This window comes from Rhinolophus sinicus, linkage group LG18 (assembly GCF_036562045.2).
Source record: "Rhinolophus sinicus isolate RSC01 linkage group LG18, ASM3656204v1, whole genome shotgun sequence".
Classification (NCBI taxonomy): Eukaryota; Metazoa; Chordata; class Mammalia; order Chiroptera; family Rhinolophidae; genus Rhinolophus; species Rhinolophus sinicus.
In genome coordinates, this window is record NC_133767.1 from 15,430,956 (window position 1) to 15,445,386 (window position 14,431).

The 14,431-nt window shown below is 57.1% G+C and overlaps 2 protein-coding genes across 5 annotated transcripts in view; one reads left to right on the top strand and one right to left on the bottom strand.

The window, feature by feature from the left end:
- The first annotated feature begins 5,004 nt into the window (after positions 1 to 5,004).
- Positions 5,005 to 6,880, top strand: LOC141569466 (tryptase beta-2-like). Its single transcript, XM_074322786.1, has 5 exons — positions 5,005 to 5,457; positions 5,605 to 5,776; positions 5,883 to 6,148; positions 6,309 to 6,472; positions 6,548 to 6,880. Exons 1-5 carry the CDS (start codon positions 5,397 to 5,399, stop codon positions 6,710 to 6,712), a joined length of 828 nt encoding a protein of 275 aa, XP_074178887.1. The 5' UTR covers positions 5,005 to 5,396; the 3' UTR covers positions 6,713 to 6,880.
- A 3,450-nt stretch (positions 6,881 to 10,330) lies between these two features.
- CACNA1H (calcium voltage-gated channel subunit alpha1 H) overlaps positions 10,331 to 14,431 on the bottom strand; it is a 64,306-nt gene continuing 60,205 nt past the window's right edge. For all 4 annotated transcript variants that reach the window (XM_074322608.1, XM_074322607.1, XM_019756243.2 and 1 more), the window contains 4 exons: positions 13,417 to 13,538; positions 12,914 to 13,343; positions 12,643 to 12,803; positions 10,331 to 12,084 (listed from right to left, as the gene is read on the bottom strand). In XM_074322608.1, the coding sequence (XP_074178709.1) occupies positions 11,113 to 12,084; positions 12,643 to 12,803; positions 12,914 to 13,343; positions 13,417 to 13,538 (1,685 nt within the window). In that variant the 3' untranslated portion in view covers positions 10,331 to 11,112. The remainder of the gene's footprint in view (positions 12,085 to 12,642; positions 12,804 to 12,913; positions 13,344 to 13,416; positions 13,539 to 14,431) is intronic.

Consider the following 14,431-nt stretch of genomic DNA (forward strand, 5'->3'; position numbering starts at 1 on the left):
ATCGACAAAATAAAGAGGCAACCAATTGAATGGGAGAAGATTTTTGCAAACAGTGCCTCCGACAAGGAGCTAATATCCAAAATATACAAGGAACTCATGCAACTCAACAATAAAAAAACAAACAACCTAATTGAAAAATGTGCAGAGGACCTGAAGAGACATTTCTCCAAAGAGGACATACAAATGGCAAATAGACATATGAAAAAATGCTCAACATCACTAATCATCAGAGAAATGCAAATAAAAACCACAATGAGATATCACCTCACCCCAGTCAGAATGGCTATCATCAACAAGACAAATAGTAACAAGTGTTGGAGAGGCTGTGGAGAAAAAGGAACCCTCATACACTGTTGGTGGGAATGCAGACTGGTGCAGCCGTTATGGAAGGCAGTGTGGAGGTTCCTCAAAAAATTACGAATAGAATTGCCATATGACCCAGCAATCCCTCTCCTGGGTATCTACCCCAAAAATCTGAAAACATTTATACATAAAGACACGTGTGCTCCAATGTTCATTGCAGCTTTGTTTACGGTGGCCAAGACATGGAAACAATCAAAATGTCCTTCTATAGATGAATGGATAAAGAAGTTGTGGTATATACACAATGGAATACTATTCGGTGGTAAGAAAAGATGATATAGGAACATTTGTGACAACATGGATGGATCTTGAGAGTATGATGCTAAGCGAAATAAGTCAGACAGAAAAAGCAGAGAACAATATGGTTTCACTGATATGTGGTATATAAACCAAAAACAACAAAAGAACAAGACAAACAAATGAGAAACAAAAACTCATAGACACAGACAATAGTTTAGTGGTTACCAGAGGGTAAGGGGGGAGGGGGGAGGGAGATGAGGGTAAGGGGGATCAAATACATGGTGATGGAAGGAGAACTGACTCTGGGTGGTGAACACACAATGGGATTTATAGATGATGTAATACAGAATTGTACACCTGAAATCTATGTAATTTTACTAACAATTGTCACCCCAATAAATTTAAAAAAATTGTTGGATCATACCGTTAAAAAACAAAAACAAGGAACATAAAGGCAGAAGGTGACAAACAACCTACCGGTCTCACAGATGTGTGAAACGAGCTCCCTGGAGGGCATGTGGCTGACCGAAGCCACTTTGCAAACGAGTGGCGCCTGTAAGACTAGAGGCACAGGGAATGCACATAGCACGCGCTCCAGCTGACAAAGATAATTCCCACAGGGGACGAGGGTGACAATCCCGTAGGTACCCTGGGAGTGAACAAGGAAGTGAATGGGAGGGTGGTGGAGCCGGTCTGCACGCTGGGAGTTTGCAGACAAACGGGAGGAGGTGAGAGGGGTCCCTGCGGTGATGGAGTCAGGAGTTTAAGCTCATGTTTAGCTTCATATGGACACAGGTGGACACACAGGGAGACACGTACAGACATGTCCATGCAGCAGTGAGCGCACACACACGGCCTTGTTCAGCCAGCTGAAGGCCTGGAGGCCAGGACACCCCCAGAGCAACAGGCACACCAGTACCCACCCCGGGGTTTCTAACAGCATCTCCAAAAAACGGAACCAAGGTCCTTGGAGAAGTGGCTGATTTTAGGACGGAGGCGGGAAATGTACTCGCTGAGGCTGGAGGCTGAGAAGCTGTAACCGCCCAGAGGACCCTAAGGAGATGAGACAATTAGATGTCACGTGGGGCCTGGATGGGATCCTGGGACAGATAAAGGCCATTAGGGAAAAAGTAAGGGCATCTGAATAAGCCATGGGCTTCAGTGAATATAATAATGCATCATATTGGGTCTTTAATTATAACAATAAGTTATACTAGTATAAGATGTGAATAGAGGAAATTGGGGGCAGGGGATAAATCTAAACCAGGTCTACTATTAAAAAGCGTACTTAAAAAAAAGAAATAGAGAAATATACAGAGGGTGCCAAAAATAATGTATACCCATTTTAAGAAAGAAAAAAACTGTATTAAAACTGTAATACAATGAGTAACACTAGCATTCATTTGCTTAACACCATCTGTTGCGCGAACGTCATACCACACGTTGCTACTGTAATTCAACTTCGAAAAGTAATACATAGATAACGTCTCTTAAAAGGTGTACTTTGTTTTGGCCCTCCCAGTAGTTCCAGGCCCAGACTGAGTCCAGCAGAGACAGCTCTGGCCCCTTGACAGGCGTCTCTGTGCCAACCCGCCTTCCCAGTGTCCCTGTCCCCACACCACCCTGGGTCCCATGGTCTCCACCACACTTCAGACACACGCAGCACTAGTGGCCCAGCCTGGGGCAGCCCTTCCTAACCGCCCTCTGTCCGGCCAGGGGCTGATGACTGATATGATTGGAGGGCGCCTGGGAAGGGCTGGGATTTTCCTGCTCCCCCAGCCTCCAGCTCCAAATCAGAGGCTGGGTGGAAGGATCCTTCTAGGTCAGCAATCCCCTCTTAGATGGGGGGAAACTGAGGCGTGGAAGGGGTTTGCCTGATGACCACCAGGACACAGCGTCTTAGGGCACAGACTACCTCCTTCCTGCCTGTGCCTGGCCAAGAACTGAGGCTCAAAGGTGTGTGTGTTCCTCATTTGCCCTGATGACGAATAAGGTCAATGTTGGCACTGCCCTTCCAGGCCCCGGGAGGTCTTATGCTGCCCAGTGTAAGGGATGAGGGTGTGTCTGTAGGAACCCAGATCCTCTACCTCCTGGACCCCCAGTACCACCTGTAGGTCCCCATAGAAAGGGACATCAGGCCCTCACCTGTCCCAGCTCAATTAACCTCCAGCACTGGGACCGCCCCTCTGCCCAGCTGCAGCCCATCATGCATGTGGGAGGCAGAGAATGGCTCTTCCCAAGATGTTCTCAACCTAAGCGTCGGCACCTGTGATTGTGGAGCTCCCGGGGCAAAGAGCCTTTGCAGACGTGATTCAGATGATGGTCTTGAGGTGAAAGGTTTTCCTAGGTTACCCAGGTAGGTCTAATGTCCTCACATAAGTCCTTAAAATCACAGAATTTTTCCCAGCTCCGGTCACATGGATAGAAGGACGGAAGCTGGGTCAGAGAGATGCCCTGTGGCTGCCTTTGAAGCAGTGCAACCCTGTCCAAACCCGGATTGTAGCCCCTTCAACCTGTGTCAGATCTCTGACGGACTCCAGAGGCATAAGAGAATAAATGTGTCATTATACCACCAGGTCTGGGGTAATTCCTAACCGAGATGATTTCCCTGGTAAATGTACCAAACAGTTAAAGAAGAAATAATACCAAAGCTACATAATCTATTCCAGAAAATAGAAGGGGAGGGAACACTTCCCAACTCCTTTTATAAGGTCAGGATTACTTTGACACCAAAATTAGTCAAAAACATTTCCTAGAAAGGAAACAATAGACCAATATCCCTCATCAACATAGACACAAGATACCTCAACAAAATATTATTAATAGAAAATTGAATCCAGAGGTACATAACGGATCTAAATAATACATCACGACCAAGAGAAGTTTGGATAAGGAAACCAAAGACATTATAAGGAAAGAAAACGACAGACCAGTGTCCCTGCTGTAGAGACCAAAAATCCTTAATCCAATTTGACCCAATTGAATTCCTGAAAACACAGAATGGATGACACCTCATGGCCACCTGCGATTCCTTCCAGGAATGAAAGGTGGGTTTCACATGTGAAAATCAACCCATGTCATTCACCATAGGAACAAACTAAAAAAGAAAAGCTATTGTCATGTCCTTAGATGCAGAGAAGAATTTTACAAAATTGAACACCCGCTCATGATGAACAGAAATTCTCAGCAAATTAATCAAGACAGTGTGCGATTGTTATAAGGAGAAATGGGGATCAATACTGTCACGTGGGATCTCATACGGGGTCTCAGCTCCCACTCCCCACATGAGAACGCAGGACATGGTGAGGCCAAAAAGGAACACCCACGGAGGCATATAGGGGAGTCATACCACTGTATTCTCGCTGGCGGCTGGGATGGAGACACAGGGAGCAAACACCCGCCAGTACCCCATAAGGGGTCTTCCTGCGCCCCAGCGTCTCTGGCGGCCGGGCGAGACGCACACAGGAAGTAGGATCCACACGATCCACAATCCAACGTCCGCTGCTCTGCCTGCCAACCAACCGACCACCCAACACAGCCACGGCAGTTACATCAGTGCCTAATGGCTAACTGGTTAGAGCTGACGGCCAACCAGTCACAGCTGACGGCCATCTACTACCCGAGCCAGCACCTTTCCACGTGAGGCCGAGAGCCTGGAATCTGCTCTCTGGGACTCTGTCCCCACAAGTACACCTGAAGAGAGTCCAGGAGAGAACCTACGAGAAGCCCACCACGTTCTGAGAAAGGTGACAAAGGACTCCAATGAGTAAAGGGTGGTCTTTCAACAAATGTGCCGAACACTAGATAGTTCTATGGAAAAATCAGAGCGTGGGCCTGACCTCACATCATATGCAAGACCTGGTTCGGCTCAGACATGCAGACAGCTGGTAAGGGCATCGCTCATACCTCTGGGCAAACTGCAAATCAACACATTTTCTTGACTTCATAAGAGAACTGAGGTCACAGGGCTAACAGCTAACCTGAAATCTGGAGAGGAACTGGACCAATTACTTCGTCACCTGGGACAGATGCTGCTGGAGCCAGCCAGAGACAGGCGGGCCCCAGAGCCAGGCTGGTGTCTGGGCAAGCGAGGCAGAAGGCTGAGCCTCCTGTGGGATCAGGAGGGGCCACCTGGATGGCAGGGGGTTGATGCAGGAGGCCCAGGGGGGAGAGTGAGGAGGTGGGGTGGATGGACAGGCAGGGACAGTGGTCAGCCCTGGCTGTGGAGGTCAGGGGCCAGGGGTGGTGGGGCCTGGTGGGGGGAGTGCCCAAGGGCAGCTAGCACTGGCTGCTTGTTATCTCACTGTCACTTCCATCTGCCTGGCCCTAGCGGATGGCACTCAGATCCAAGATAACAAGCACCACTGTGGTCAGCAGAAGTCAGATAACACCCGGGATGGACGTTGTCGGACTCCCCGAGGAAGCAGGTCTGCCCTCAGGGGCGAGGGTAGCAGGGCCCTGGGCCTGACACCCATTTCCTCCTCTCTGGATTGGAGGAGGGAGCGCCCCTCCTCTGCCCCCGTCCTGGTCTGGAAGGATAAATGGGGAGGGAGAACGGCTGGGCATTGGCAACAGGGACCAGCCAAGGTAAGCACCCTAACCAGGCCCGCACACCTGGGTGTCACTGTGCAGCGAGCAGCTGGCCCTCACATGTGGAGCAGCAAGACCTCAGGCCCCAGGCCTGGACTGAGCCCTGATCCTGGGGTCCCCGACTCCATCTGCACCCCACCCCCTGCAGACCCCAGCCTGGCCCAGCCCCCAGCCAGGTCACGTGGGTCTCTCGCCCCTTCCAGATGCTGAATCTGCTGCTGCTGGCGCTGCCCCTCCTGCTAAGCCTTGTCCACGCGGCCCCCGGTGAGTCCTGACCACAACTGGCCCTGTCCCTGCCCCTCACCCCACATCGCACAGGCCCCACATGGGTGGGTGGGTTCCCAGAAGCCCAGAGTTGTGTGGGCACTGGGGCCAGGCTGTGCCCTGTCCTGAGGTTGCTTCTTGCCCCAGCCCCAGGCCAGGCCCTGGAGCGAGCGGGCATCGTTGGGGGGCAGGAGGCCCCTGAGAACAAGTGGCCGTGGCAGGTGAGCCTGAGAATCATTCATACGTACTGGATACACTTCTGTGGGGGCTCCCTCATCCACCCCCAGTGGGTGCTGACCGCCGCGCACTGCGTTGGACCGTGAGTGTCCAGGGCCTGGTGGGTGGGGTGGGCCTGGGGCTCCACCCACGCTCCCGGGTGTCCAGGAGGCTGCTCAGCCACCTGAGTAGGTGCCCCTTCTCTCCAGGGATGTTGCAGATCCTATGTTCCTGAGGGTGCAGCTGCGGGAGCAGCACCTCTATTACCACGACAAGCTGCTGCCTGTCAGCCGGATTATTCCCCACCCCAACTACTACGCAGCTGAGACTGGGGCAGACATCGCCCTGCTGGAGCTCGAGGACCCCGTGGACATCTGCAGCCATGTCCACACAGTCGCTCTGCCCCCTACCTCGGAGACCTTCCCCTCGGGGACCCCGTGCTGGGTGACAGGCTGGGGTGATGTGTCCCAGGGAGGTAAGCAGGCGTCAGGGACAGCTGGAGTGCTCGGAGGAGCTGGGACCAGTAACACCCATGACCCAGCTCTGGGGTTCCCACGGGGGATGGTATCCTGACAGCCGGCTGAGGGCAGCAATGGCCTCCCCGTGACGCTGCGTGCTCTCCTCTCACCCCACAGTAAGTCTCCCACCACCGTTCCCTCTGAAGCAGGTGAAGGTCCCCATTGTAGAAAACAGCATTTGTGACACAAACTACCACATTGGCCTGTACACGGGTGACAACATCCAGATTATCCGTGATGACATGATGTGCGCAGGAAGTAGGAAGAAGGATTCCTGCCAGGTGGGCCCATGGCCTCCCCCTGAGCCCCCACCAGCCCTGGCCTCGGGAGCCACTGCTGACCCCTCTCCTCCCTAGGGCGACTCTGGAGGGCCCCTGGTTTGCAAGGTCAACGGCACCTGGCTGCAGGCGGGCGTGGTCAGCTGGGGCGATGGCTGTGGCCAACCCAACAGACCTGGTGTCTACACCCGTGCCACCTACTACCTGGACTGGATCCGTCAGTATGTCCCCGAGGAGCCCTGAACCTGTCCCTGGGGCTGCCACCTGGGTCTGCAGAGAAGCCAGCCCCCTCCTGCCCCCACACCACTGCTTCCTGCCCACGTGGTGACCTTCTCTCACCTTCCCTGTCCCCTGCCTGAGCCCTGCTGCTCCAGCGCAGACACTGAACCTCATTAAAGAGCATGGAGAACACGTGGCTGGGGCCGTGCGTCTGATTGTGGGCATCACAGACGCACAGGGAAGGGCGTCCAGGGCAGCCGGGCACAGCCAGTATCACTGTGGGGCCCCTTGCCCTGAGCACCAGGTGTTGCTATGAGGATGGCCCCCTCCCCAGGGCCTGGTGCCCGGGGCTGTGTCTCTTCGGTGAGCGGCCACATGTACTTTGGACACAGAAATCAACACAGTCCATTTAAAAGATGATTCTAGGGGTGCCCAGGTGCCCAGCAGTGGCCTCGTTGCCCACACCCCGTGTCCCTCCCACCACGCAGCCCCCTCCTCTCCTCCCTCCACAGCACTGTCCTCTGCCTCTGTCAGGCCACACAGGCACGTGCACGTGGAAATAGTGTGTCTGCCTCATTGTCCCCTTTCTGTGCCTGATGGATGGTAACACTTTGAGCCTGGCGTTTCACTCCACACCATCTGGTTACGGTCTCCCCGGGCTGTGTGTAGCGAGGTCCCCATTTCTCACAGCGGTGTCAGCTCCCAGGTGGAGAACAGTGTCCAGGCTGCCACAGGGCACTTGGGGTGTCCCCAGTCGAGGTCTTAGGACCAGGTGGCCCAGCCATTCCTGTGCACACAGCCCGAATGTCTGCGGCATGTGCCAGCGAGGGGCTGCTGAGGCCTGGGTTCCACCACGATCCATTTCCTAGGTGCCAGATGTGCTTAGCAATGGGGGTGGTGCCACTTCATGTCCAATCCACCATTCTGGTAGGCGGGGGGGGGCCTCTCATTAAGTTTTTAATTAGTATTTTAATCTTTTAATGTTTTGGGGAGAATATTGGGGAACAGTGTGTGTCTCCAGGGCCCATCAGCTCCAAGTCGTTGTCCTTTGATCTAGTTATTTAGGGCGCAGCTCAGCTCCAAGTCCAGTCAGCGTTTTCAATCTTTAGTTGCAGGGGGCGCAGCCCACCATCCCATGTGGGAATTGAACCGGCAACCTGGTTGTTAAGAGCTCGCGCTCTAACCCACTGAGCCATTGGGCCACCCCCATTTTTATTGTTTTTGATTTGGGAGTTCCCTTGACAATTAGGGCCCTCGCCCATGGCGGGACAGGGGACAGCTGTCCACCTTCAATATCAGTGATAGTGTCCCCAGGCCCCACGTCCGAGGATTCCACCCTCTTTGGTGTGGCAGTCATTGGGCACGGTTCCCTGTCACCGCTCACGGCAACAACCCGGGTGGTTTTCTGAGTCAGTCTGCTGGGCATTTCAGGTTGTGTCCTGAGCACAGATTCCCATAGCCCGCAGCTCTGCTGCCCGTGGTGCAGACTTTGGGGATCCTAGTGGGAAGGGCCTCTGCCCCCACTCTTCCTGCGCCCTCGCTGCTGTGGAAACCATGGTGGGTTTCCTTTCATCTTTATTTCACTGCAGCCGTAATACATGTCCGTCCTACAGCGAGCGTGAAAGACAGATGGACTGGAACCCTCCCTCCTTCCTCCCCTGTGCCCGTCCCACCCTCTCAGGGTTGCCGCTGTGGTCGTTGGGGCAACCTCCCTGGATGGCTATCCTGATAAGCACATCTAGACTTTTCTAGGTGCAGGTCATGCTGGGGGAACACTGAAGGGTGGGATGCCACAGGGCTCCTGTGGGTGGGGCTGGTGGAAGGAAGGAAGGTGGCCAGGTGGAGGCCTGGGGCCTCCTGCAGACCAGAGGGGATGTGAGGAGAGGGGGAGTGGGGAGGGGATCTTATCTGGCCCCAGATCCAGAGAAACTCAGCCAGCTCAGCCCAGTGGTAAGTGACAGATAAAAGTGAGCGTTGGCTTATCGGGGGGGTCAAGCTGGCCTTCCGCTGGCCAGTGGGGCTGTGAGGGGTCAGCCCTCCCTGTGCTGCAGGGGTCCTCCCAGGGGCGGCTGCCATGCAGGCCCGCGGGCCCATGCTCGCTGGGCTGCGGGAGACCCCCCAGGGCCAGGAGAGGGGGACACTCCAGGGCATAATGCCCCTTCCCTGTGCCTGTTTGCTCTCCTGTCAAATGGGGACAGAAATGAGTCCAAGTCACAGTGGTTGAGGGGACCACATTGATGGTGTTTGGAGTTTCTTGCTTGGAGAGCAGGCCTGGAATCTTGAAGATGACGAGGGACCTGCAGGGAACTGCACGATGGCGTACAGATGGGGAGTTGGGGTTCCCAAGCTGGAGGTGAATCGAGTTGAGACAGGGGAGGGCCCTGAAATCTTCTGTGGGGACCTGAAGAAAGGACATGGGGTATAGGACGTTGGTCCCTTCAGACCCTCCCCATCTCGCCCCAGCACTGGATGCCATCAGGCCTTCTGGTGCCTGGGAGGGGTGCTGGGACCCCAGTCCCGAGTTGGACTGATGGGTGCATGCCCCCCTTCCTCCAGGAGCATCTTCCTGGGTGTGTGCCTATCATGGGTTCAGCACAGCCCCACACAGCAGCGGTGCCACTGTCACCCATTCATCATCAGGTCAAACATGCCACACACACTTGAGCCGAGGCCCTGGGCCAGGTGCTGCAGGGAAAGCGTTAAGTCCATTCCCTGAGAAGCTGTGTCCTGGTGGATCATCAGGCAAATACCCTGTGCCTCAGTTTCCCCCCACCTGAGAGTATCTGTGTCCTAGCGAGACCCTCCCATCAGCGTCTGATTTGGAGGTGGGCCGGGAGCTGGAGCTGGGGGGCATGAAAGCCCCATGCTTCCCTAAGGCCCCTAATCAGCTCGGTCATCTGGCCCTGACCAGAGGACAGTTAGGAAAGTCTGCTGTGGGCTGGACGGCCGGTGCTGTGCTCATCATCTGATCTGCGGTGGAGACCTCAGATCGGGTGTGGGGACAGGGACACTGGGGAGAGTCTTGTCATGGGGCCTAAACTGTCTGTGCTGGGTTCAATCTGGGCCTTGAGCTGGGTCCCTCCTGAGGAAGCCCCAAGACTGGGTTCCCAGAGGGCAAGAGGGGCCGTAAACACATCCTGGTCCCAGAGAGGCCAGCAGGACATGGAGCAGGGTCAAGGGAGAGCATGAGTGCTACCCTAAGCCCTAGGCTGACTGCCCAGCTGGGATGCTCTCCTGTGCGGTCCCACTCACCTCTGCTTGCACAGCACCCATCCCCGCCAGGAGCCCTAGAAAACCTTCTCCATGCGTTGTCAGATATGGTTTCTCCAGTATGAATGATGCCACGTGAACTCCACTGCTGTGAGGAGCTCAACTTTTCCCACTGAAGAATTTTCTATCCGTGAAGCTGCCTGCATAGGGCAACTACAGGAGGCAGGAGGGCGCCAGCAGGAAAAGCGGCCAGGCGGGAACCTCCAGACCAGAGTGCGAGTGGGGAGGAGACCCTTCTCTGGTCCCAGATCCCAAGGAACTCAGCCAGCTCAGCACAGTGGCAGGTGACCCTGAGGTCCTGCAGTGGTGGCCCCCCTCACTCAGCCCTGCCACCCTCCCACACAGAGGGACTGACCCTCATCATACAACTCGTTCTTTAAATAAGTTAATATTTATTCTGCTTTGCTCTGCCCGCCCCCTTGACTTGAGAAGCCGAATTTTCTGCATCAGATTATTGCAATGTGTAACCTGAATTTATAAAAGAAATGAAACGAAGGGGCATCAGCGGGAACGGCTCAGCCCAGACATCAGGATGGCCGTTGGGACGCACCGAGGGTTTTACTGCAGTTCCTGCTCCCTGGTGATATTTCCCCGAGACCAGAATCAACGGGTGTTTTCATGGTGGGGAGGGGATGTGGAAGGGGTGATGGAGAGCCGGTGATGGGGGGTTGGTACAAATGGAGTTCAGACTGAGCAACAGTGAAGCGTGCTCGTGGGGACCTTGGGGACTGAGCTGCCACCTGTGATGGCACAAGTGGCCCTAAGCACGTGTTCCCTATAAAAATAAGTGGATGTGAGAACAGGACTCTGGTGGGCGGTCTCTGCCTTTCTCCTCTTCGTCGCTTTCTGGTCCTTGTCACAGGGATGCAGCTCTTTCATTAAGGGACTGCTGACCAGGCCGCTGGCACAGTCTCGGACCGTGGAGGCTAAACTCGAAAAAACCCAAACCTGAATGGGTAAGTGGAGGCTCGCAGGCCGAGGGGCTAACCTTATTCCTCTTCACCCAGGATCGTGTCTGCCCCTCTCCCTGGAGGGATATTCTCCTGGCTCCTCTGCCCGCAATGAGGCCCCAGCCAGGGTCCATGCCTGGCCCCACCACTCCATCAGGTACACCCCAACCACAGTGCCAAGCCCATGTGACGTTATGCTCCCCGCTACACGGGCTCGTCCACACTGTCACCGGGGGTGGAGCTGGCTGGGGGGGACCCTGCTTTCTTTGGGGGGCTCTGGGGAACACTGAGGTAGAGTCCCCACCCCTTCTCTGGTGGGTTGCCAGAGAGCACAGGAGACTCTGTTTTGTGGGGTTCGGCAGACGCCATGGCCCCTGAGGAAGCTCTAGGTTCTGGGGCCACCCTGTGGCCACCGTCCAAGAACAGGGCACCACTGGGGCTCCCCACATCCAGTGGTTCGAAGGCAAAGCTAGGGATGGTCAGGTGCTCTGCACGGCAGGGGGCCTGGCCCCACCGGTCCCCCTTTGCCGCAGGGTCCACACTCACGCCCTCCATGGGCTCACAGGATGGGGTTCTCCGCCGCAGGGTGGTGCTGCTGCCCTCCACTGCGGGGGGCCGGGCTGAGCCCTCGTCCTCTGTGGGGGGGTCTACAGAGATGCACGGGGGGCTCATCTTCTTCTTCCTGCGTGCCCCCAGGGCTGGGTCGGCCTCCAGGGCCCGGGCCTTCACCTCTCCGGTCTCCGGGCGGCTGTCCCCTCCGCCCTGCTCCACCGAGGGCCTCCGGTGCTCATCCACCCGGCCCGGCTGGTCCAGGAAGCCCTGGGTGTCCACACTGTAGAGCCTGCGCAGGTCTGGCTCGCCACCCACTGCCTCCTGGGCTGCGGGCGAGGGGCTTCGGGCGGAGCTGGTGATGTGGCTGACCTCCTCGTCAGCAGGGTCTGGGGCCTCTGCCTCCTCCCCGCCTGGGGCCGGCAGCCGGCCGGAGACGCAGCGCTGTCCGAAAGTGTGCTTGCGGGTACGGATGCTGGTGGGCCTTGGGGAACGGGGTGGGGACCGCAGAGAGGCCCCCAGGGACACCTGCCTCGCAGGGGTCTTCCTGCCAGGCTCTCCCCAGCCTGGGCCACAGTCCCCGGGGCTGTCAACCTGTGCCTCCAGAGAGTTGGTATGCACAGCCTCCTGCAAGGAAGGGCAAGGTAAAACCAGGCCGAGCCCTGCCAGCAGCCAGGGGTGCAGGGATCCCGCCCCCCCCACCGGGCCAGAGGAGGCTCTCACACACCCCCGAGGTTAAGGACCTAGGTGACATGGGGCTGGGAGCCCCTGGTGTGGACAACACTGTGGGTGCCAAGTACCCACGCTAGTCATGTGAGGGAGCAGCTGTGAGGCTGGGTCCTGAGTGTGGAAGAGCCTGTCGTGGGCCCTGGTGACCCCGCTGGGGTAAGAGTTGGGCCGAGCCCACCTTGCCCTGCAGCTCAGCTTGGCAACCTGAAGATGGAGCAGGGTGGTCTGTGGGGACAGGTGAGGCCCAAAGGAGCCGTTGCTGTGGGTGTTGTGGGAGACTGAGACAGTCTGAGGGGGAACGTGGTATTGGCGGCTTACAACTCTGTCATCACAGAACTCCGGGAACACAGTACCCCACCCTTCCCCACGTCCGTCCCTCATCCTTCAAATGGGGAGACGGAACCCACACAGAGCCACCAGGCCTTGGCTGCGGGAATGGGGGGGCGGGCCTTCTACCTGTCTGCAGAGCAGGTGGCTAAAGCTGGGGGAGCGAGCTGCACCCCGAGGGGGCAAGGCGAGGAGTGTGTTGCTGTCCTTGGCAGGAGAGGACGCGGCCGACGGGACCTGGAGGGAGGTGCAGGACTCCACAGGTGCTGAGTGTTCGGAGGTGACCAAGCCTGGGGCAGGAAGGCGTCTGAACCAGGAGGCTATGGCCCACCCAGAGTCATCCCACCCGCCTGAGTCCTCCCGCCTCCCTAAGTGGTCCAGCTGCCTCCATGGCTCATACCAGAGGGGACGGTGGCCACATAGGTCTCCATCTCCACCTCCTGCAGAGGGTGGGGATGAGGGGCTGAGGCGGGAGCCACAGGCCGGAACATGTAGCTGTCGTTGGGCAGTGAGAGCATCCTGGACACGGAGACTTTGCGGGCGACCAGGACATTGGGGGCACTGGGCGCGGCCCCGGGGCTCTGTGGGGCTGCGGGCCTGGGAGGAGCAGGGGACCCCTGCGCTATCTCCAGCTCCAGCTCGGCGTCCATCTCGGCGTCCTCACGGGCCTCCTTGTTGCTCTCCTCCAGGTGCTTCATGAGCACGGCCACCACCACGTTGACCAGCACAAACTGGGCCACCAGCACGAAAGTCACGAAGTAAATGGGGGAGATGGCCGGCAGGTAGCTGAGGCAATGCTTGTCCTCCCGCGTGCACTCCCGCAGCGTGTCCTGCGGGCAGACGGGCAGCTGTAGGGGGGCACAGGCTGCACCCACCTTCCCGCCTGCCTGGCTCGGCCGGTACCTTCATGATACCGTTCCAGTTGTCCCCCGTGGACACGCGGAACAGGGTGAGGAAGGCCATGCCGAAGTTGGAGAAGGTGGCGTGCCTGCTCAGCCCTTCACACGGGTTGTCCTCACTGCACTCTGCAGGGCAGACCCGCTCGTCAGCCTCGCTGGCCCCAGAGGCCCCAAGACCCGCTGGGGGCCCTGACCCTCCCCTAGGGAGGTCATGGTCCCCTAGGGAGGTCATGGTCCCCTGGGGTACAGGGTGGTGGCCTAGCTTGCGAGGGGTGGGGGCTGGTGGGCAGGCAGTTGCTTCCTGCGGGGGGGGGGTATAGGGGTGGGGGCGTATCTCTTCAAAGCAGGGTGGGGCAGCTCCTCCGTGGCGTGGGGGCCCCCTGGAGCCTTGCTTGTTGATCTAGGGCTTTTAAACACACAGGCCAAGCACTTGGTAGCAGCCAGACTCTGGCTCAGCCCCAGGAGATGGCACCCTCTTGGCAACACACCCTAGGGCCTTGGTGGAATAATGGGGCCACCAGGGGCATGAGGCTGGGCCAGGGGCTAAGAGTCAGACCTGGGGTCTGGGGCAACAGCTGCCAGGTCCCAGGAGCCCCCGCTGGGCAGACTCTGAACTGACAACCACCTCAGTCGCCTCACAGACAGGCCCACTGGTAGCTCCCGGAACCACTGAGTGTTCAGTAACACCGAGCATTCAGGAGACCCCAGCAGGAAGGGGAGTGGGGACCTATAGGAACTGGGCTGCCAGAGAGGGTCCCCAACCACCCCCCTGCCCAGCCTCAGGCCTGAGGGGAGAAAGGGGAGTTTCAGGAAATCCTTGGTGACAATTAAAAACCACATGCTGCAGCATTTGTCCCCAGGGGACCATGTGCAGCTCAGAGTGACACCTGTTTGTGTTTTCACGTGCATACTTGCTCAGGCTGCGTGGCTCTGCCATCCTGGCTAGGGTATGAACACGTGTGTGTGTCCACGTGCGTGCGTGTGTGTGTATGTGTGTGTCATGGGCGGGGCACCATGCT

Coding starts and splice junctions, on each gene's coding strand:
- LOC141569466 (XM_074322786.1), top strand. CDS start 5,397: ATGCTGAATCTGCTGCTGCTGGCGCTGCCCCTCCTGCTAAGCCTTGTC. Junction 5,777..5,882: donor GCCGCGCACTGCGTTGGACC/GTGAGTGTCCAG, acceptor CCTTCTCTCCAG/GGATGTTGCAGATCCTATGT. Junction 6,149..6,308: donor GGGTGATGTGTCCCAGGGAG/GTAAGCAGGCGT, acceptor CTCACCCCACAG/TAAGTCTCCCACCACCGTTC.